We start from the raw sequence: 22619 nt of genomic DNA on the forward strand, positions 1-22619 counted from the left end.
GAGGAATGTAATCATGAAGTAATTCCCCCTCAGTGTGGTGCTGTCATTAACATGCTAATGTGTCTCAGCGCAGACAAAAGCCAACCTAATTACACACCATAAAATATGGCCAAGAGACCTGCTCTCAAGAGTCCAGTCCATAATATCCCTGCACTGTTGTATACACCAGTGTCCTATTACACATTAGCACATGGTGCGGTTTGAGCAATATTAAATAGGTATACACTTCACAGGAGTCGAAGTGGTTGCTAGTACCTAACTGTTTGTGTTTAAAAAAAAACACGACAGACATTTTAACTCAACGAGCGGCCATTTTTATGACCCCAACCCTTTTATAAATAACCTATTACATGCCAAACCTCTGTTGCTGATTGAAGCAGTTTCACCCCCAGCAACATTTCCAATGACACGTTCTACAGTAGCAAGAGATTTTTGTCTCGATAAAAGACCCTGCGAGAGTGACCTATAGTCCACTGTACAGTCCAAACCTACAGCTCACAGTGGAAAGATACTTTTGACTATTTTTACAGGGTTTAAATGATGGTATTAGCAGAAGGCCAAAATGGAGCATTTTCATAGGTATGAGACGTTTTGAAGGTGTTGTGGCGTGTACGCATAGAAGAGAGCCAAACTGTAGCCTGCATTGTAAGGTATCTCCCTCTCTAAACATGACAACATTCCTGGCCCCTCTGTCCTCACATTCTCAGAGACCCTAGTTCAGATTTGAAGTTTGTTTGTCATTCACAAAAATTAAGAGTTCTCTTGATTTATGGTCTTGCTCTTGTCTACAGTTTCTCGTCAGTCCTAAATATGTTTCCAAATCATCATTCTAAACAGATACATCAAAACTGTATATAATACTACCAGCTCCACAGGCCTATCATATCCGGCAACTTACAGCTTTGGTATTTGTATTGGTGTTCTTGAAGTATCTGTCAGTTTATGGTTAACATACTGGTGAGACCATCTGCCTTCTAGAACACTCTGGACTCCTCATAGGATTAGCTCATCATACAGTAAGAGGATATAACACAGGATGGCTGGGAAGCCTGTGTGTGTGTGTGTGTGTGTGTGTGTGTGTGCGTGTGTGTGTGTGTGTGTGTGTGTGTGTGTGTGTGTGTGTGTGTGCGTGCGTGCGTGTGTGTGTGTGCGTGTTTATGGAAGTACCTGTCCAATCATGTGTGACCATCATTCTGTCAGACCATCTGCCTCGTTAACGAACTCTTCGCTCATCCACCCCTCCTCCTCTCTATTCCTCCTCCCAGGACTCAACACGATGACCAGGATGGGTGTGTATGTATGGAGTGTGTGTGTGTGTGTGTGCGCACAGTGGTGGCAGTGCTTGGTGTACAGGGTTGTAAGAGGGTGAATATTCTGCTGCTGGATGATTAAATAACAAATAAATGGTTAATTTATGATTTTAATGTTAATTTATTAATTTATTGTTAACTGGCAATAAAATGGGTAGTTCTAGGAGGATTGCTTGAAGCTGATTTTGTGACTTGTGTGTTGGTTTGCAGTAAATAACCATGTGTGAGAGAATGTTTTCCCCCTCAACTCTAGCTAACTGACTCTTGAGAACATACGGTTGTTTTCCTCAGAGAGAGAAATACAGTATGAATGTCAATGGTTATCCCTGCAGGCTGGTTGTGCAAGCCTACATTGCATGCTTTGAATTCTTAATCACTTTTCCACTGGTGTGTGCCGAATTCTTTTATTTCCGTTGATTTAATAAGCCTTATTTATGTTTTATTTGAGTTGAAAAGTTCACCTGCTCTAAATATTTAGCAGGAACGAACTTGACAGGGAGATGTTTACTCATTTAGGGACGTTAAACCAGGCAAACTGGGGTAAGAAGTACCCATGGTGCAACAGTCCCCGGCAGTCCCCTGTCGACATCGATGCCACCTTCACTCAGGCCCGGGCCCAGTTCCAGGGTCTTCGCCTGGAAGGCTGGGAGAAGGAAACCTTAGAGACCACCACCATCAGGAACGATGGGAAGACAGGTACATCTGCCCCCCCCCCCCCCTCACACACACACACACACACGCACACACTCAAACACACACATGCCCACACACCCCCACACACTCAAACACACACACATGCCCACACCCCCCCCACACACACTCACCAGGTGTTCCAAAATTCCCAGACTCATCCCTGCTACATACACTTCAGATCAATGTAAACAGGCTAGGAAACCAATTTTAGCCGACTAAGTGAGTGTATTATCACTCACTGGGTTTATTTGGGTGCCTCGTGCAACGTGACGTGCACGGCTGTCTAAGATACTTTGGTGTGGCTTAAAGCTAGGTCATCGCAACTCCTGTCTGGGTCATGTAAGTCCTAATTTGCAACGAGACTGATGGATAGCTGAAGATATGCTGCTCTGAATCAGAGCTCTGTAAGTCATAAGACAGTACGATCAAGGACAAAAGGCAAGATCACGGCCTTGGTATTTTATTAGGAAGTGTTACGTGTGTTGAAGAGAGGGAGATCGAATGGAGTGATGGTTGCTGAGGAAGAGCGAGAGAGAGTGAGGAAGAGGGTGATCTATGAAAGTCTTTCGAAATAGACAGACTGGAGAGGAGAAGAGGATGAATGAGTTTGTCCTTCAGGGGAGATGAGCTCCCGTGCGTCTGGGACATCTTCTTCCAATATAAATCTCCTTCTCCAAAGGCCGACAGGAAATGCAACTAGATAATAATCAGATGGTTGATGTCATATTGTATTTAGGTGTATATTATTCATGTGAGTGTCTGTGCGGGGTGGGGTGGGATGTGGTGGGTGGTGGAGGGTAGGGGGCGTGATTCTGAAAGCAAAGTCTAGATTAATGAAACTGTGTTTCAAGGATCGAACTTTTTCTACTCATAACCTAATTAACGTGTGTGTGTGTACAGTGGTGCTAGGCATTGAGGGTGAGTACTACGTGAGTGGAGGGGGATTGAGGTCCAGGTTCCGAGTGGGCCAGATCACGTTCCATTGGGGCCGCTGCAACAGCTCCTCAGACGGGTCGGAACACAGCCTCAACGGACGGAAGTTCCCCCTGGAGGTACGGAGCCCCACCTGTCGACCAATCAGACAACCCCCCCGCTCCATCACTCAGTCAACCATATCAACCAATCAAAATGAAATTACTGTGACCAATGAACTAATTGTGGTCAGTTTTTTTATGAAATGCTTTTGAACTCATGTTTGAAGTTCAATCTCAGGTTACTGAATTATATTTATCTAGAAAGGTTCATCTTAAATGTGGGGTTCGAAGTTTCGGCGGCTATTCTGTATTACGTAATTTCCCCCAGAAGGACATGTATCTATTGTTTGATCTTTCTGTTGCAAACGCTGCATTTGATTTAACTGACTCAATTGTTTCTATATTGAACCATTTAGCTAGCATTATTAAAATAATTGGGTGTGTCAAAGTGTCACTTTGAGCCTTTTACCCACCCCATGAATAAATATTTATGAGGAAAAATGCCACCCACAACTTTTCACTAAAAAGCTTTTTTTTTTTTACATGAAGGGCTAAGGCACAAATTGTGGTGCTTAGTCACACTTAAAACAACACGTAAAAGCACATTTAATGCATACATAATACATGCTTTTTTTTCTGTCCGTTGTGATAATGGAAGCCCTGCACCACCCCCCCTCTCTTACGCTCTCCCTCTCTTCCTCTCCCCCCCCCCCCCCCCCTCTCTCTCTCTCTCTCTCTCTCATGTATTCTCTATCACTCCCACAGATGCAGATATACTGCTATGAGTCAGAGCTCTATAAGTCAATAGAGGACGCGATCAGGGATGGAGGCAAGATCACAGCCTTGGCTGTCCTGTTTGAGGTAACACGCCTTCAATTTAGTCCAGTTTCTTTTTACGCATAAAATATTGAGTGACGCAACACTACAGTTTTGGCAATATGGTTCTGCTTCACAAAAGCTCTCAGTCCAGAGAATGCCAAATTGAGACTTTGACTTCACTTCCACACAATATCCATCATCCATCCTGACAGAGAATAAAGACCTAAAGTTGGGGGTGGTGGATGCAGCCAGAAAAAGTGAAAGTCGTGCTTGATAAAAAACACACTTGTCTAACAGCATGGTCAAATATATGAAAGAGTATCTCTCAACAGTAAATCAGTGTTTGATTGATCTATCCTGGTGCAATCAAACTAATAGGCTTCTCACTACAAATTCCAGGAAGACTCAATACTAACTGAATACAAAACTAATAGTGGAGTTTGTCCTTGTCTTCCTTGAGGGTTTAGGTTGGCTGAAGGGCAGTTCTATGGGCAATCATGAATGTCTGTGACATTGCTTGTAAAAGGGCAAAACAAATACATTTTGATTTGACTTGATTTCATGATTTAGTCCAGTTGGCTACAATAATCTAAGAGTATTGTAATGAAGTAAAAATTCACAAAAAAAACGTTCCCATGTCACAGGCCAGTCTACACGACAACGACAACTACAACACCATCATGGAAGGAGTGAACACCGTGAGCAGATTTGGTATGTCCTGTAGCTTTCCAGCACCCAAACGGAACAAAGTCTCATTAAAAAATGAAAACAAATCATTATATTTGATCTTCGGTAGCACTCTGTACTGATTTAACCCTTGTGCTGCCTTCGGGTCACATGACCCAAAGGTTCATAACGAACCATTGTTGTGTTTACCCAATTTTACCCAATACAAAAACAAATTAAAAAAAATTTCTTTTAACCTTTGCAATGTGGGGGGTCTGAGACAGCCCAACGGTTAAAAGAAAAGGCTTCACTTTGTTTTTGTATGTGGTAAATTTGTCGCAATACAACGGTGGGTCACAATGACTAATGGGTCAGAATGACCCAAAGATAACACAAGGGTTAAACCTGGAAAGTTCAAGTTAGGTCTACATGAAGTTGGGTCAAAGTTCGATGAAGACCAAAGTGTGATGTGTTGTGGTGTGTGAAGGTAAGAGCAGTTCTGTGGAGCCGTTTTCTCTGCTGGCGCTGTTGCCCAACGCCACAGATCAATACTACACGTACAATGGCTCCCTCACCTCCCCACCCTGCACCGAGACCGTGGAGTGGATTGTTTTCAAACACAACGTGGCCATATCAGAGACTCAGGTGAGCGCAGTACACACACACACACACACACACACACACACACACACACACACACACACACACACACACACACACATACACTCCCGAGTGCATGAGATGTACAGAAATAAATCCAGCTCCACTGAAACACACACACACACAGTACTTCTTGCTGTCACACACACACACACACACACACGACCCATATCTGAGTCAGATGGAGAGTCTGTGTAACCGAAGGGGCCCCACTCATCCCACTTAGCCTGCCTTCTGCCTGCTCGGTTTCTGCTCATTAACGACAGACTGAGCTGGACTCATTTAAGTCAGCAGGGCCTGAAAATCTATGTTTGATTGATGTAGGTCAAATGGTTCAGCTGGTTGGAATAGCTGGTTGATTTCTGCATTTCAGCGCGGCACAACCCCAGTGCGAGTTAAGATGTTAAAGTGTGCGAGTTGTGTCTTAGGATGAAATCTTTTGCTTAATGATAATACATATATTATGTATAATATGAGCTAGACAAGGATAAGGGTGTGCAGCTTGACTGTGAATTTGTGTGTGTGTGTATGTTAAACGTGAGTGTGTGTGTGTGTGAGTGTGTGTGTGTGTGTGTGTGTGTGGAACCTGTGTGTGAAACGTGTGTGTAAAATGTGTGTGTGTAGTGGAGTGTGTGTGAGAGAGAAAGGTACATGGGTAACACTTTATAATAAGTCAACGCTTTTTGGCATTTACAAAGTGTTAACTAATAGGTAGTTAACCCTTTATAAAACATTTTGAAACATTAACAATACATTATTATATAGTTAATAAGCTTATTATTAAATGCTATGTTAATCATTAATAAACACTGTTAAACATTATGGATTTGATTCATAATACAATTCATAAGGTGTTTGATAACTGCATTACCATACTTTATAGACAGCTTGTTAATATAGTTGCAAACCAGTAGTTTATAATCTGTTAATGGTACATGAGCTGGTATAGAAAGCATTAGCAAATGGTGAACAAACCATTTACATTACCTTTACAAAGCATGAGTAAATAACTAACAACATATTAACTTATGTCTTTAATTAATGTACGCCAAGTCGAATACATGATGTACACTACTACTTAGCAGATGTCTTAACAACTATTTTATAAACACTTACTAATGATGCAACTTGTGATTAGTAATGCAAGTTATAAAGCATTTACTAACTGTTAGTTAAGGCTTTTGTGTTATTTATTAAGGTATTCTTGTCCATTCTCAAACCTCACATTCACAAAGGTATCGTAACAACTATTTTATAAACACTTACTAATGATGCAACTTGTGATTAGTAATGCAAGTTATAAAGCATTTACTAACTGTTAGTTAAGGCTTTTGCGTGACCTAATCTAAAGTGTGAACTATCTCTGCCTTATTAAACATTTATAAGTTATTTATTAAGGTATTCTTGTCCATTCTCGAACCTCACATTCACAAAGGCTGAACATACGTTTCTCAAAAGGAAACAGACACAACACAATGTGAAACACAAAATTACTATTTTATTGAAGTAATGACAGGCATGTGTCTTACTAACTACTTAGCTCTACTAGCCGAGAGTGACAGCGGTCGATACGTTAAAACCTCAGTTTGATATTTCCCGGCATGACTGAATGGTCGAGGTTAGTAAGTTGTTTATTATATGGCATTTTTAGCTCTTTTCATTTAAAACATGTAGTTTTGTTCAGCTCTACTCGTCTTCTCACGGTGTGTTTCAGGTGTTAGCACCTAGCAACCAATCTGAAATCTGAGCAACCAAACCTAGCAATCTGCCTAGCGCTTGTCGTTTATCTCTCTGTGTTCACACTTTTCTGCTCTTTTAGAAAGTTAAGAATTTCCTCGTCGCTGTTGATGTCTTCATTGTCATCTGGATAGTAAAACTCCTCGATCTCGCTCATTTTGAAGATGACATCAGCGGAGGGCAATAAGAATACGTATCAGACCGCAGATGAGGTCAATACGCGCATAGATATACGCGGCTGGCATGACTACCCATTAGCCAATCAGAACGCTCGTACTGTTGTTGCAATTGAACCAATATGCTGTTCTTATTGGTTCAGAAGACGTTCTCAAAAGAGTTGTTGATATGTTGCCTTGGAGATGTAGTGACGTCACCAGTACAAGTGCAGCTGATTGCTCTGACAAGATGGCGTCTGCTCCAGATTCGCCGTGTTTGATTTGGGATCTTCCCACGTATTGTTGTAGTATATAAGAAACCAAATGTTTACTCTTCGACAGGTCAGCAAACGCTTTGTCGCCTAAATTTGTTAAAACGATTTGTTTGTAAACCTCGACCTACGATCTCGGTTAACAAACGTTTTAACAAATCTCTGCTTTCAAAGGCGGTTGCAGACCTGTCGAGGAGTAGCTAAACATTTGAAGTTTATTACAGCCATTTTTGGAAAATAAAATACAGCTTCGGGTAACCAACTTTTATACCAATTCTACTGTATTGCTTCTTAATGGAAATAAAATACTATTTTATTACCCAGGTAAATAAATTAACAGCTATTTCTTCTAAAAAACAAAAACACAACATCTATAGGCCTATAGTCTTTCTATAAATGCTTAATAAGGCATAAATAGTTCACACTTTAGATTAGGTCACGCAAAAGCCTTAACTAACAGTTAGTAAATGCTTTATAACTTGCATTACTAATCAGAAGTTGCATCATTAGTAAGTCTTTATAAAATAGTTGTTAAGATATCTGCAAAGCATAGTGTACATCCTGTATTCGACTTGGCATACATTACATTTACATTTTACATTTAGTCATTTAGCAGACGCTCTTATCCAGAGCGACTTACAGTTACTTACAGGCAAGTAGGGTGAAGTGCCTTGCCCAAGGACACAACGTCAGTTGGCATGACCGGGAATCGAACTGGCAACCTTCGGATTACTAGCCCGATTCCCTCACCGCTCAGCCAACAGACTCCCACATTAATTAAAGACATAAGTAAATATGTTATTAGTTATTTACTCATGCTTTATAAAGGTAATGTAAATGGTTTGTTCACCATTTGCTAATGCTTTCTATACCAGCTCATGTACCATTAACACCTTTTAAACTACTGGTTTGCAACTAACAAGCTGTGTATAAAGTATGATAATGCAGTTATCAAACACCTTATGAATTGTATTATGAATAAAATGCATAATTTTTAACAGTGTTTATTAATGATCAACATAGTGTTTAATAATAAGCTTATTAACTATTTAATAATGTATTGTTAATGTTTCAAAATGTTTTATAAAGGATTAACTAACTATTAGTTAACACTTTGTAAATGCCAAAAAGCGTTGACTTATTATAAAGTGTTACCGGTACATGTGTGACATGACGTGGGCACCCCCGAGTGTCTCAAACACACCTCCGAAAATAGCGTGGTGTTCCCTCTCCCTGCATCAGCGACAGGGCTCTGAAACCTTGTGCGTCAGACCAAACACACACACACACATATAGGCACAGAAACACAGAACAATCATGAATATTGTACGGCAACTGCGTCGGAACAGGAACTAAGAAGCAGAGACTTTCCTTCTCTGTCTTCCTCTCACACACTCTCTCTTCTCCGGAAACTTCTCATCTGGCTTCACGCACTTTCAAATCTCAGTTTAGCAGAGCAGAAGGAATTGCTATATATCATTTGGAAAGGGAAGTGTGCATGCCTCACCCCCCCCCCCCCCCCACCATGATCCGCTTTAAATCCGGGAGTTATTTTTTTTGCAACAGGAAGAGGGGGAGGGGGAAGTAAGCCCACGATACGTGCCCAGATAAGTGGAAGTCTGTTCCCAGCCCACTGAACACATGAACTGATACACAGGCTTTCCCTTTTGCCAACATGATCTTCTCCCTCTGACACGCACACGCACACACACCAATACACACGCACGCACTTGTCATGTCACTTTGTTTCTTTGGGTGGACTGATCTGGCCCCTTATGCACGTCGTTGCCCTCGCTTTGCTTTCTCTGTCATCTTCTTTTCCCCTCTCCCTCAAATCTCTCTCTCTCGTTCCTCCCCCCCTCCCGTCTCCCTCCACCCCTCCCCTCCCTGTCTTCCCCCCCCCCCCCCCCCCCAGTTGGAGGTGTTCTGCGAGGTGATGACCATGGAGCAGGCGGGCTACGTCATGCTGACTGACTACCTGCAGAACAACTACCGGGAGCAGCGGCTGCAGTTCAGCGGCCAGGTGTTCTCCTCCTACACCGGCGTCGAAGATCTCCTCACACCCAGTACGTGTTTGACCCCTAGAACCTCCATCTCAGATCCTAGAACCTGGTCTGTAGAATCTAGTCCCTACCTAGACCCTGGATCAGGGGTGTTCTATCCTGGTCCTCGGGGACTACGAGATATGTTTTCGATGTTTCCCTGCTCCAACACACCTGATTGAAATGAATGGTCTTGATCAGGCTTCCACAGAGCTTGATCACGACCCGTTCATTTGAACCAAGTGTGTTGGAGTAGGGAAACATATAGAACATACAAGACAGTGGACCCCGAGGACCAGAATTGGACAGCCCTGCTCTAGACCCGAGACCCTGCACCCTGCCCCTGCACCCTGCACCCTATACCCCACACCCCACATCCTACACCTTACACCCCACACCCTACACCTTACACCCCACATCCTACACCTTACACCCAACACCCCACACCCTACACCTTACACCCCACATCCTACACCTTACACCCCACATCCTACACCTTACACCCAACACCCCACATCCTACACCTTACACCCAACACCCCACACCCTACACCTTACACCCCACATCCTACACCTTACACCCCACATCCTACACCTTACACCCAACACCCCACATCCTACACCTTACACCCCACATCCTACACCTTACACCCAACACCCCACATCCTACACCTTACACCCCACATCCTACACCTTAAACCCCACATCCTACACCTTAAACCCCACATCCTACACCTTACACCCAACACCCCACATCCTACACCTTACACCCCACATCCTACACCTTACACCCAACACCCCACATCCTACACCTTAAACCCCACATCCTACACCTTACACCCAACACCCCACATCCTACACCTTACACCCAACACCCCACATCCTACACCTTACACCCCACATCCTACACCTTACACCCAACACCCCACATCCTACACCTTACACCCCACATCCTACACCTTACACCCAACACCCCACATCCTACACCTTACACCCAACACCCCACATCCTACACCTTACACCCCACATCCTACACCTTACACCCAACACCCCACATCCTACACCTTACACCCCACATCCTACACCCAACACCCCACATCCTACACCTTACACCCCACATCCTACACCTTACACCCAACACCCCACATCCTACACCTTACACCCCACATCCTACACCTTACACCCAACACCCCACATCCTACACCTTACACCCAACACCCCACATCCTACACCTTACACCCAACACCCCACATCCTACACCTTAAACCCCACATCCTACACCTTACACCCAACACCCCACATCCTACATCCTACACCTTACACACTACATCTTACACCCTACATCCTACATCTTAACTCCCAAATCACAACCCCTAGGCCATGACATTTGAGTCCTAACCCCTGCCCCCCAACCAGGGATTTCCTAACCACTTTGGCTCCATAGCTCCCCAGCTCCCCTAAAAACCCTACCTCAGAGTTCATGTCAGGCATTAGTCACGGTCTAATCCAGAGTGAACCACTAAAAAGTGTTTTCAAGTTAAACCCCTAAAACCATGATCAGGGCCACAAATCCAAAATCTTAACCCTTAACTCTCCCCAGCAAACAAATGTTCACGTTGAAAATACAGAACTCCTTTTACTGTAACCCAGGCTGGGTTCCAACATCAAAATGACTGTGACAAGCATGTTTTAGTGGCACAGTAATATCACCCGTTTGCAAGGTCAGTTGAGTTCCTTGGAGGCAAGCGCTTCTCTGATAAAAGATGACGCAAAAGTATTTACTGTAGCGGTTGCTAGGGAACCCAGCTTTGCAGTTTCCCATCGCGCAGCTATTTCTTTGTGAAATTTAAATAAACGCTCAGAAATTCCGTCAGAAATGCTGCAGCACTCTGTGCCGGTGTCGGTGCATGTGCTCTCTCAGAGAGGCTTCTTACAGTCAAGTTTTTCGGGCGTGCAATCAAACCTACAAGAATCCACGTCCCTCCCTCTCCCCCTCTTTCCCCACTCTTCCACTCTTTCTTCTCCTCTTCTCTCTCTCTCTCGCTCCTCACATCTCCCTCTCCCGCCTCCTCCTCCCTCGCTCCGCACGTCTCCCTCTCCTTTCCTCTCTACTCAGCTCTCCCTTTTTGAAATCTCTCTCTCTTTCATCTCACTCCCTGTGCTCTCGTCGTCTCTCATGTCCTCCTTCCTCATCGCCTCAGCTCTTAGAACTGCTTATGTTTTCCTCCAAGCATTGCCGTTGGGGACAAACATCAATGACTCCACAGTGACTGCTGCCAACAGACTCATAGAGTAACTACTGACCCTGACCATGATACCTCATTCATATCCTGTAGCGATTGTAACCAACACCATTGAAAGGGCCTCTAATTCTAAGTAAGCCTCTAAGTAGCATTCAAGTTCAAACACTAGCATTTGCTGACAAATGACCTACTAGTTTATTTGTAATTTGCAACAAGTACAAGTACAGGCATATTGGAACTCTTGGACCAGCTCCTCTTTACAGTTTCCTATCTGTCTAACTCTGATTTTTGTAGGTGTTTAATTGACTACTAATTCTCTACTACTACCACTATAAAACTTGTTTGTGTTCTTCTCTTTCCAGCGTGCAGCTCGGAGCCGGGGAACGTCCAGGCAGACGCCAGCAACGACACGACCATCGTGGTGACGTGGGAGCGCCCCCGTGTGGTGTTCGACACGACCATCGACTGGTACTCTGTCTCCTACCAGCGGCTGCAGGGCCGCGAGCAGCCCAGACACGAGTACCGCACCGACGGGGACCAGGACGTGGTGAGGCTGCCTGGCGGGCTGGTTGGCTGGCAGTCTGGCTGGATGGCTGGCTGTTTGTTTGCCTGTCTGTGTTTCTGCCTGCCTGCCTGCCTGCATGTCTGCCTGCCTGCCTTTTTAACTGCCTGTCTGTCCGTCTGTCTTTCCTCCTGTCTGTCTGGCTGGCTGGCTGTCTACCTGTTTGGCTGTCTGGCTGGCTGTCTGGCTGTCTACCTGCTTGGTTGTCAGACATTCAGTTACAAACCCCCAAACGTGTCTTACGGTAGTCAAGTTGAAACCATTAGCTTGGCCTGTAAAGGGTTATGGTTTTGTGTTACTATTACAGTATCAGTATTGCATTCTCTCTACATATGAATCACGTTTAGTAGTAGGCATGCCAGCTAATGGGCTTACAGTGGCCTCACACGGTGAGAGGGCCTTTCTGCATGTGTTACTGACTGTTGTATAGATTGTTGTTTTGTTCTTCCTCTGTCACAACTTTAAACGTGCTTGACTCTGACACCAATGACCGACAAATGTCTCTGGATCGATTGACTGATGGTTGCGTGGGCGTTTTTTCTTTTCTCCGCCATCCCAGGGCGCCATCATCCATGGCCTGCTGGCGAACAGCAGCTACGTGGTTGAGGTGTTGGCCGTCTGCACCAATGGCCTGACAGGACGCATGAGCGACCAGATCATCGTGGACATGCCGCTCGAGGACGCAGGTGAGACCAGGCGACCGCCAATACACCGTGAAGATGAGTCCATGTTTAGGACAGGGCTTAAACATGGAATGTTTTCAGAAATGACGTGCGGGGTTCGTCTTTTCTCATGGCCTAGCTCTCCAAATCTCAACACAAAAGTAGTTATACAGTACTTTGTAGAGTATCTTATCAAATATCAACCACGCGATTAATCCCACTGCTGAGTTCAAAAGACGAGCCATTCCAAGTTGTTGGTACTCGGCCAATCCAGAACCTTCTCTAGCCTGCTGACTCATCTTACCCCATTGGGTTCTCTTCTCTCTAGAGAGTGAGTCAGGTCCGGACACTGACTCAGCAGAAACTGAAGACAACAATGAAGACAACGCACCTCAAGTGGATCAGAACCAGGTGGATCGGGAAGAAGCCAAAGATGAAAGCCCAGTGGAGGAGATCCCGGTGGAGCAGACCAAAGTGTTTCAGAACCGGCTCCTGGAGATCACAACCCAGCCGAGCCCAGATCAGAACCTACCCATCCAGCCCGGCACTCAGAACACGGTTGACCAGAGGAAGCAGAAAGTGGACCCGCCTCGAACTAAACCAGAGCGGGCCGGCTTTGATCCGAACCTCGTGGACCAGAACAAACGGATCACCCCGAACCGAACTCACACCAGCTCTGCCTCAGACAGCAAGAGCTCCATCTGGGTTACCTTGATGACGGACCAGCCTGGCTTCCTGTTTCCTGTTGCCAAGACAACCAGCATGCCCGTCCGCCGGCGAATCACAGAGGAGTCTTCATTGTCGGCCTCACCCAAGGTAACAGCTTCTTTATCTTCTCTTTATTTCTGTCCATGCTCTGCGCCCACATCCATTTCCGTGCATATAAAATGCTGATGTCTCAATGGGTTTTCATCATCCAGAGCAGAGTCAAGGCTTCCACTTCAGGGGGAGACCTCCCACCACTGGGGGGCGACATCTTCCCCCTCCCTGCAGTGGATATGGAGGTCACTGACATCTACTTTGAGGATGTGGTGAACAGTACTTTGTTTGAGCTGCCCCCTTCTACTACGACTCCACAGGGTAAGAGATGCTACTTGTCTTTTTTTTTTTTGACAGGCCGATTTGTCGTCTTGTGGGCGCTAAACTCGTCGATTTCATTCTTCGAAAGGACTCAATACTCTGACCTGACATGCCTCGGCCTCAACAGAGCTCAATCTTGTCGCGCAGGTAACGGAGATGATCAAGGATTGGTCACATCGCCGCCCAAGGGCGGGGACGTCAGAAGGACCGAGGCTCCGCCTCTCTCGGAGACCCCCCTCTCGGAAACGTCCACTCCCTCCGTGCCCTGGGTCCGGGCGAGATCCGCGACGCCCAGCAACACCCTCTCCACCGGCGACAGCTCGTCTGGGACCTCGTCCATCAGCAAGATCCTGCCTCACACCACCCAGCCCATGTTCAACGGTAGACTAACATTTACATTTAGTCATTTAGCAGACGCTCTTATTCAGAGCGACTTACAGTTAGTACAGGGACATTCCCCCCGAGGCAAGTAGGGTGAAGTGCCTTGCCCAAGGAAACAACGTCATTTCGCACAGCCGGGAATCGAACCGGCAACCTTCTGATTAATAGCCCGATTCCCTAACCGCTCAGCCATCTGACCCCCTGACTTTTCACAACACGACGGCCGACATAGTTCCAAGAGCTGAATCCACACACACACACACATAAGGAATTAAAGTAGCTCGAAGATATAACATTACATGATATGACGAAGAGCAAAAATGTGCCCATATCGAATTATGATCATACCATCGTGCTTGATCGGTTTGTGTGTGTGAGCATGTGTAGGATGCTGGGGTCAAGGGTGAGTGGTGCAGGGACTTCCTGTCGCGGTTCTTGATGTCGCTCGTGCTTCTCTGATGCTTCTGCACCTCGCGGTGCTACCTGATGGGGTTCGACCGGTTTGGACTGAGACAGACCTGCGTCAAATACATTCAAATACAACGATGGATTTTCAAAGAACCGAGTTTGTAATCACGGGGAATTACTTTTGGTTGATCACACGGGGTGACCTAAATTCAGTACACCTCATGTATTAGGGTGACAGTATTTCCAAATGGTATTTGACCCATGTTTGTGTTTGTTGTGGGCTTGGTGTGTGGTGGCGCTGACGCTAAGGATGGTGATTGTGCTGGGGATTAGGATTAGGATTCTGATCATTCTTTTATGTTTTGTTGCTTGGCGCTTTACTTTAAGAAAAGCTTCTCAGTGGTGGTGATTTTCTGTCACACACGATTGCTTCTCTCCATTTCTTGAACATCAGCCCGTCGATATTATCTTCTCCTGTCTTCTTCTGGGACTGTTCTTTCCTCCTACATGCTCGCCCTTGGCGCAACGTTGCCCTCTGGTGGTTGTTTTGCACTTTCACGCCACTTCTTCCTTTCTACTAGCAGAGGAGCTTTCCCTCTCTCTACTTCAGGATGTGTCTTTTCTCATTGGCCTACGTTTCTTTCATGTTGTGTGCCCGGAATTTTCCGTTCCAGTCAGAACGGACTCCTCCAGCTCTCAGGAACAATCAGAGAGCTCCCCCCTCCCACCGCCCCTTGCCTCTTCAGTCCTCGACCGCGAGCCCACAGTCTCCGCCTTTGAGGGGGCCACTCCGGCCCCTCCTCCAACCCAGTCTGAAGAGGCCTCCCTCCACATTCCAGTCCCAGGCACCGGCCCTTCCTCCTCCTCCACCACCACCCGCATCCTACCCCCGACCCCTGCCATCTCCACCCCTCCTGAAGGACGCGCATCCACCCTGCACCCCACCGGTCACTCTCCCCAAGAGGGCCTGCTCGACCCACTCTCTCTGGACGGCAAGATGGACTCGAGTGGCTCTGGGTCTGGCCTGTACGATCGCAGCTCGGCCCAGGACAGAGACGTGACCGTGGTTTTCTGGACGGGCCGTTTGTTACCCACGCACAGCCCAGCCTCGGCTCCAGAACAGAGGGAGGGGGGAGAGGGGAAGACATGGAGGAAGATGGGGGGTGAGGCAGGGGGTGAGGCAGGAGGTGAGGCAGAGCCTGAGACAGTGAGTGAGACAAAGGGTGAGACAGAAGGCGGTATAAGGGGTGAGACAAGGCCTGAGAAAGCTGGTGAGACAGAGGGTGAGACAGGGGGTGAGACTGGAGATGAGGGAGGGCCTGAGGGAGGGAGTGAGAAAGGAGATGAGGGAGAGCCTGAGGAAGGGAGTGAGACAGGAGATGAGGAAGGGGGCGAGACAGGGCCTGTGACAGGATATGAGACAGGGCCTGAGGGAGGGAGTGAGACAGGAGATGAGGAAGGGGGTGAGACAGGGCTTGTGACAGGATATGAGACAGGGCCTGAGGGAGGGAGTGAGATAGGAGATGAGACAGAAGGTGAGACATGGAGTGAGACAGGAGATGAGGGAGAGGGTGAGACAGCAGGTGAGGGAAGGGGTGAGACAGGTACTGAGGGATGGGGCGAAAGACAAGGTGAGACAGGGCCTGAGACAGACTTTGAAGGTCTCTACTCTGGCTTCTACTTTGAGGGCGAGTTGACCCTTGAGGCAGAGGGTGAGACCAAGGTAAAGACTGAGAGAGACAGAGAGACTGGGAGAGAGACTGGGAGAGAGACAGAGAGTCCAGCTCAGATAGATGGTTTGAAGCCCTCTCTGTGGAGGTCAGCCACCGTTGAGGACGGCAGCGGCTCCGGGGATGAAGTTGATGGAGGGACCGAAGGAGGATTTGATAGAGAAACAGGTGGAAGTAGGGAAGGACGAGGAGCAGGGATGAAAGGAGATGGAGGAAGAGAAGGAGGTGGAAAAGGAGGAATAGCGGGAGGAGGAGGGGGGAAAGAAGGTCGAGGAGCTAAAGAGGATCTTCTCGGTGTTGGTAACTTGACAGTAGAGCTGCGGCTCCCTGTGTTTAACATCAGCACGGCTGTGGAGCTGAACAGGAAAGGTACAGTTGCGCCACACACACTTAGGAATGAGCGATTACAGAAGTGACATCCGATAGATATGATTGCTGTATTTCAGTTGGTGTGTGTGTGTACGTGTGTGCGTGTGTAAATGTGTTTGTGTGTGTGTGAGAGAGAGTGAGAGAGAGAGAGAGAGAGAGAGAGAGAGAGAGAGAGAGAGAGAGAGACAGAGAGAGAGACAGAGAGAGAGACAGAGAGAGACAGAGAGAGAGACGAGATTATAACCTGCATGTTGTCCCTCCCACCTCTAGAGGGCAGTAACAGCAGCCATGAGTCCAGGGTTGGCATGGTGGGCAGCGGGGTGGAGAGGGAGCGGAGGACTGTGGTGCCCCTGGCGGTGGTCTCCACTCTCACCATCCTCTGTCTCCTCGTCCTGGTTGGCATCCTCATCTACTGGAGGTTGGGAACTACTTTTTCACACTCCACCCTGTTTCTTCTACGTCAGACGTTTATGAAACTGGTTTATGCTTAACGGGAACTGTTCATGTTTAACAGGAACTGTTTCCAGACAGCAAATTTCTACCCAGAGGACAATGCATCGCCCAAAGTGGTTTCGGCTCCGTTGACACCCCTGCTGCTAGCTGCGGGTAACTGCAAACACGCAACCTCTGTCTGTACACTGTGCCGGGAGGGGCAGAGCATTTAACTGCAGATGAAGAGTTATGGATTAAACTGTCTGCAAAAAGGATTACATTACACAGAAAGACTCTGATGTTTTTTTCTCTCTATTGCTTTCCATTTCTCTCTCTCTCTCTCTCTCTCCCTCTCTCTCTCTCTCTCCCTCTCTCTCTCTCTCTCTCTCTCTCTCTCTCTCTCTCTCTCTCTCTCTCTCTCTCTCACACACACACACACACCTGCTCCGACTCACCTCATTCCTCCACCCGGTGGCTGACAGAGGAACAGCAGGAGGCCATGTCGGTGAAGCAGTTTGTGAAGCACGTGGCAGAACTCCACAGCACCAACACCTTCTCCAAGGAGTTTGAGGTAAAAGCCCCCCCCCCCCTCCCCCCAGCGGTGATGCTGTCCTCCACGGCCCCTGCTGCTGTCTGTCCCCCCCCCCCCCCCCCCCCCCCCCCGTCAGCTCTCTAACGCACCCCCAAACAGTATTAACATCGTGTAGCTCTGTCAGAGAGGAAGACACGAAAGCCTTCGAGAGCTTCCGTGTGAAGGGAGTAGCCATTGTTGAGATTTCATCTGATGAAATCTCAACAATGGCTGTCATAGTAATTCACTCAACGACGTCCCCTTACAATAAGAGAAACCCTATATTTCTCTGAAAACAACTGTAATGCGCGAGCAAAAGATTTTGGAAAAGCATCTCCGATTCAAATGGGTTTGTTTCAGTTTGGTCTCAGGTCCTGTTCAATGTTACCATATATCTTCCTTTTTGAGCAGTAAGCATGCCAAGGGAAACCTGGCTGCAAGGACACTGCACATAATACAGACAGTCGGCCGGGGCAACTGTGGTGCTGCTTGTGTTTTGTTTATGAGGTCTGAGTAGGATACACAAGTGTTGTATCCCTGGTTCAGACTTCTATCCCAAGCATGAGTTCCCCAACACACCTGTGCACAAGATACACACACACACACACACACAGATGTGCCATGTGTTTCTGTATTTGCACTGACCGGTTACTGTCTCTCTGTCTGTCTGTCTGTCTGTCTGTCTGTCTCTTTGTCTGTCTGTCTGTCTGTCTGTCTCTTTGTCTATCTGTCGGGCTGTCTGTCTGTCTCTTTGTCTATCTGTTTGTCTGTCTGTCTGTGTGCCTCTCTGTATGTCTGCCTGTCTGTCTATCTGCCTGTTTGTTTGTTTGTCTGCCTGCCTGCCTGTCTGTCTGTCTGTCTGTGTCAAACCCCCCCTCATCACTGTGCTTTCTGCATTCTCACCCCCCCCCTCATTAGATTGTGAAAGAGTGTTGTGAGGTAAGGATACTTCTCCCTCCGTCTTTGACTTGAACACACTAACAGAGATGTGGTTGGTCTCCATAGAATGTAAGAATTCCTGATTTTTATTCTCTCCACCTCAAACACCATCCCGTGGTTTGTCATGTGTTCAATTCTCAAACCTAGACCAATGTGATGTCATCACGCCGCTGAATAGCTGGACTGGTGTGTGCTGGAATTGGGTCTCTTTTGTTTTCCTTGCATGATCATTAGACTGGATAGTGAGGTTTTTTGGTGTGGGCTCATTGTGAGTGTGCGTGAGTGTGCGTGAGTGTGCGTGAGTGCGCGTGCGCGCGTGTGTGTGTGTGTGAGAGAGTGTGTGTGTCCCGTGCTGACTGTCAGTGTGATCTCTTCCAGGAGGTTCAGGAGTGCACCGTGGACTTGAGCGTCACCACAGAGAGCTCCAACCACCCTGACAACAGGACTAAGAACAGATACATCAACATCCTGGCTTGTAAGGCACACACACGCAAACACACACACTTGTTTGTGCACACACGCACACACACTGACCCCACTCCCTCTCTCTGTCCCAGATGACCACAGTCGAGTCAAACTCACCAACAGTCTGGACGGGAAGGGCAAAGTGTCAGACTACATCAATGCCAACTTTGTGGATGTAAGTGTTTATGAATGGATGCACGGATGGATGCACAGATGGATGTATGGATGCACATATTGATGGATGGATGCACAGATGGATGTATGGATGCACATATTGATGGATGGATGCACAGATGGATGTATGGATGCTGTCGTAGGCCGAAAACTGGATAAGACACCTTAAGTTTAGGCGTAAGTGGATAACCACAGGTCAAGCCAGCTTTGTCTTGACATTTGGTCTCTCAGCAGAGAAACAGGGACAGTAAGGGGAGGGGGTCAGCTGATTCAAGATAAGCATGAATCAGCAGTTACAACGAGAACATAACATATTGACATAACGCTTACAGGAGATAACGAGATACATCGAGAGCAGGGTAGACTGACCATTTGGGTTTTGGGAGGACAGGGTGAACTGCCATTATGATAAGGGGTTGTCCATATGCTATAAATGCTGTCTGTATTCAGATGTTAAGGTGCCTCTCACTTTGTGCTCCGAGAGACCTAACTGTGTGTTTTCCCTGACTTGATCAATAAGGGTCAGGATCCACTTACGCCTAAACTTAAGGTGTCTTATCCAGTTTTCGGCCTACGACAATCCACATATGGATGGATGGATGCACAGATGGATGTATGGATGCACATATGGATGAATGGATGCACAGATGGAGGGATGCACAGATGGATGCACAGATGGATGGATGGATGGATAGATAGATGCACAGATGGATGGATGGATGGATGCACATATGGTTGGATGGATGGATGCACAGATGGATGGATGCACATATGGATGCACAGATGGATGGATGTATGGATGCACAGATGGATGGATGCACAGATGGATGCACAGATGGATGGATGCACAGATGGATGGATGGATGCACAGATGGATGGATGGATGCACAGATGGACGGATGGAAGGACGGATGGACGTGACAGGTAGAGAGATGTTCTTGGATGAACACATGGCAGAACGGTGTGTCTAACCCTTCCTCCTGCATGCTGGTTCTGGCTGCCAGGGGTTCGAGCGTCCCCGGGCGTACATCGCTGCCCAGGGGCCCCTGAGGGCCGGCAGGGAGGACTTCTGGAGGATGGTGTGGCAGCAGAACGTGGGCGTCATCATCATGATCACCAACCTACTGGAGAAGGGAAGGGTGAGCCCCCCGACCAGCACACACACAGCATAGGATGGAAGAGAGAGAGAGAGGGAGGGAGGGAGGGTGAGAGAGGATGAGAGAGAGGGGGCAAGATGGAATACCTAACTCTCTATCTAATCCACTCTCTCTTTTATCCCCCCCCCCTCTCTTTCTCTTTACTTCTACCCTCCTGTACCGTGCCTCACTATCCCCAACACTGACCATGTCGCTCTCGCTCTCTCCCTCCCTCTCTCTCTCCCTCCCTCCCTCTCTCTCTCTCTCTCTCTCTCTCTCTCTCTCTCTCTCTCTCTCTCTCTCTCTCTCTCTCTCTCTCTCTCTCTCTCTCTCTCTCTCTCTCTCTCTCTCTCCCTCTTTCTCTCTCTCTCTCTCTCCCTCCCTCCCTCTCTCTCTCTCTCTCTCTCTCTCTCTCTCTCTCTCTCTCCCTCTCTCTCTCTCTCTCTCTCTCTCTCTCAGAGGAAGTGTGAGCAGTACTGGCCAGAGGAGAACCAGGAGGACTATGGTCAGTACCAGGTGAGCCTGCGCAGCTCCAAGACCCTGGCCTACTACACCCTGAGAACGTTCACCCTCAGAGACAGCAGCCAGAAGGTAAGCAGGGGCCCTCACACACACGTGCACGCATTCGCATGCACGTAAGTCCCGCCAACCGAACCACCAACCAAGCCCATCAAGACGTCGCACGACCGATTCCCTAGCACAGTTTTACACCTGTATTGCCACCTGTGTTGTATTCATGGATTGTATGAATTTACTAAAGCCAACCCCCCACCCCCCCGAACATCCCCCCCCCCCAGGCCTCCCAGAAGGGCCGTGGTACAGAGAGGACAGTGCTCCAGTACCACTACACCCAGTGGCCCGACATGGGGGTCCCAGAGTACACCCTCCCCGTCCTCTCCTTCGTCCGGACCTCCACCCAGGACCGGACCAACGACTCGGGCCCTGTCCTCGTTCACTGCAGGTGTGTGTGTGTGTCGGGAACATCCCTGCCATGACGATCCCGTGAGGTGACCGATATCCCAGAGCATTCATGGTGTTCATGATGTGTTTTCCGTGTGTGTGTGTGTGTGTGTGTGTTGCAGCGCCGGCGTGGGCAGGACAGGCACCTACATCGTGCTGGACAGCATGTTGCAGCAGATCCAGGAGCAGGGCAAGGTCAACGTGCTCGGCTTCCTCAAACACGTTCGAACGCAGAGGAACTACCTGGTTCAGACCGAGGTAAACGCAACCGCAAACTCAGAAAGGGCAAGACAGACAGGAAGCCAGACGAACAAGCAACGCAACACCGCCTGTGACACAAGGAGAAATTCTGTATCGAATGTTACCATTTGCATTAAAGGAAAACGGAGTGAGGAGTGAAGACAACTCAAGGTTGTGGGTTCGCGTCTGTTGCATCACGTTTAGTCATTAACCTTCAAACTGTGACTGGACGATTCTCTCTTTGTCGGTGTTCCCTGCATCCAGGAGCAGTACGTATTTACCCACGATGCACTGGTGGAGGCCATCCTCAGCAAAGACACGCTGGTGACCTCCGACCTCATTCACTCATACGTGTCTGACCTGCTGACCCCAGCGCCCTCGGGCAGGACACGCATGGAGAAGCAGTTTAAGGTCCGAGATCAAGTGGTCAGGGGTCCACACACCATACCTGCATTAAGAATTAATGTCAGCATGATTCCATTGTATGGCACACACAGTATTACTCCAGGACTAGTATACTTCTAGAAGCATCACTTTAAGTTACTGCAGTATGTGTAGCGTTACTACATGTGTAAACCTGTAGAATAGTTCTAATTCGATTCTGAATCCAGGATGTATCTTATGTCGAAATATAATTTTAGGACACAGAACCCAAATCCTTTTTGTATATGAGTGTTTTCCTACTCTAAGCTTGAGGAGTGCCACAGAATGATGGTCGTGGTGTTTCTGTTGATCGTGTTTCTGTTTGTGTTTCCCAGCTGGTCAGTCAACGCAGGGCCCGACAGTCGGACTACGCTACCGCCTTGAAGGAAGGCAACGCTGAGAAGAACAGAAGCTCCTCTCTCATGCCTGGTGAGGACGCACACTCACACACACGCACACTCACACACACACACACACACACGCACACGCACTGCCCAGAAATGTCCCTGAAGTGTCT

General features: G+C 47.6%; 1 protein-coding gene across 1 annotated transcript in view; it reads left to right on the forward strand.

The window, feature by feature from the left end:
- The window catches only part of ptprz1b (protein tyrosine phosphatase receptor type Z1b), a 37044-nt gene that overhangs the window by 11042 nt on the left and 3383 nt on the right, over positions 1 to 22619 (forward strand). Inside the window, exons 3-27 of the mRNA XM_062483666.1 lie at positions 1827 to 2006; positions 2904 to 3055; positions 3743 to 3838; positions 4441 to 4507; positions 4950 to 5107; positions 9202 to 9352; positions 11933 to 12117; positions 12692 to 12818; positions 13123 to 13610; positions 13715 to 13874; positions 14022 to 14255; positions 15338 to 15745; positions 15848 to 16762; positions 17033 to 17180; positions 17277 to 17368; positions 17677 to 17765; positions 18684 to 18704; positions 19083 to 19179; positions 19262 to 19344; positions 20348 to 20482; positions 20939 to 21070; positions 21277 to 21440; positions 21562 to 21697; positions 21944 to 22090; positions 22438 to 22531. Of these exons, the coding sequence (XP_062339650.1) occupies positions 1827 to 2006; positions 2904 to 3055; positions 3743 to 3838; positions 4441 to 4507; positions 4950 to 5107; positions 9202 to 9352; positions 11933 to 12117; positions 12692 to 12818; positions 13123 to 13610; positions 13715 to 13874; positions 14022 to 14255; positions 15338 to 15745; positions 15848 to 16762; positions 17033 to 17180; positions 17277 to 17368; positions 17677 to 17765; positions 18684 to 18704; positions 19083 to 19179; positions 19262 to 19344; positions 20348 to 20482; positions 20939 to 21070; positions 21277 to 21440; positions 21562 to 21697; positions 21944 to 22090; positions 22438 to 22531 (4659 nt within the window). The remainder of the gene's footprint in view (positions 1 to 1826; positions 2007 to 2903; positions 3056 to 3742; positions 3839 to 4440; positions 4508 to 4949; positions 5108 to 9201; positions 9353 to 11932; positions 12118 to 12691; positions 12819 to 13122; positions 13611 to 13714; positions 13875 to 14021; positions 14256 to 15337; positions 15746 to 15847; positions 16763 to 17032; positions 17181 to 17276; positions 17369 to 17676; positions 17766 to 18683; positions 18705 to 19082; positions 19180 to 19261; positions 19345 to 20347; positions 20483 to 20938; positions 21071 to 21276; positions 21441 to 21561; positions 21698 to 21943; positions 22091 to 22437; positions 22532 to 22619) is intronic.

The sequence above is a fragment of the Osmerus eperlanus genome, chromosome 17 (assembly GCF_963692335.1).
Source record: "Osmerus eperlanus chromosome 17, fOsmEpe2.1, whole genome shotgun sequence".
Lineage (NCBI taxonomy): Eukaryota > Metazoa > Chordata > Actinopteri > Osmeriformes > Osmeridae > Osmerus > Osmerus eperlanus.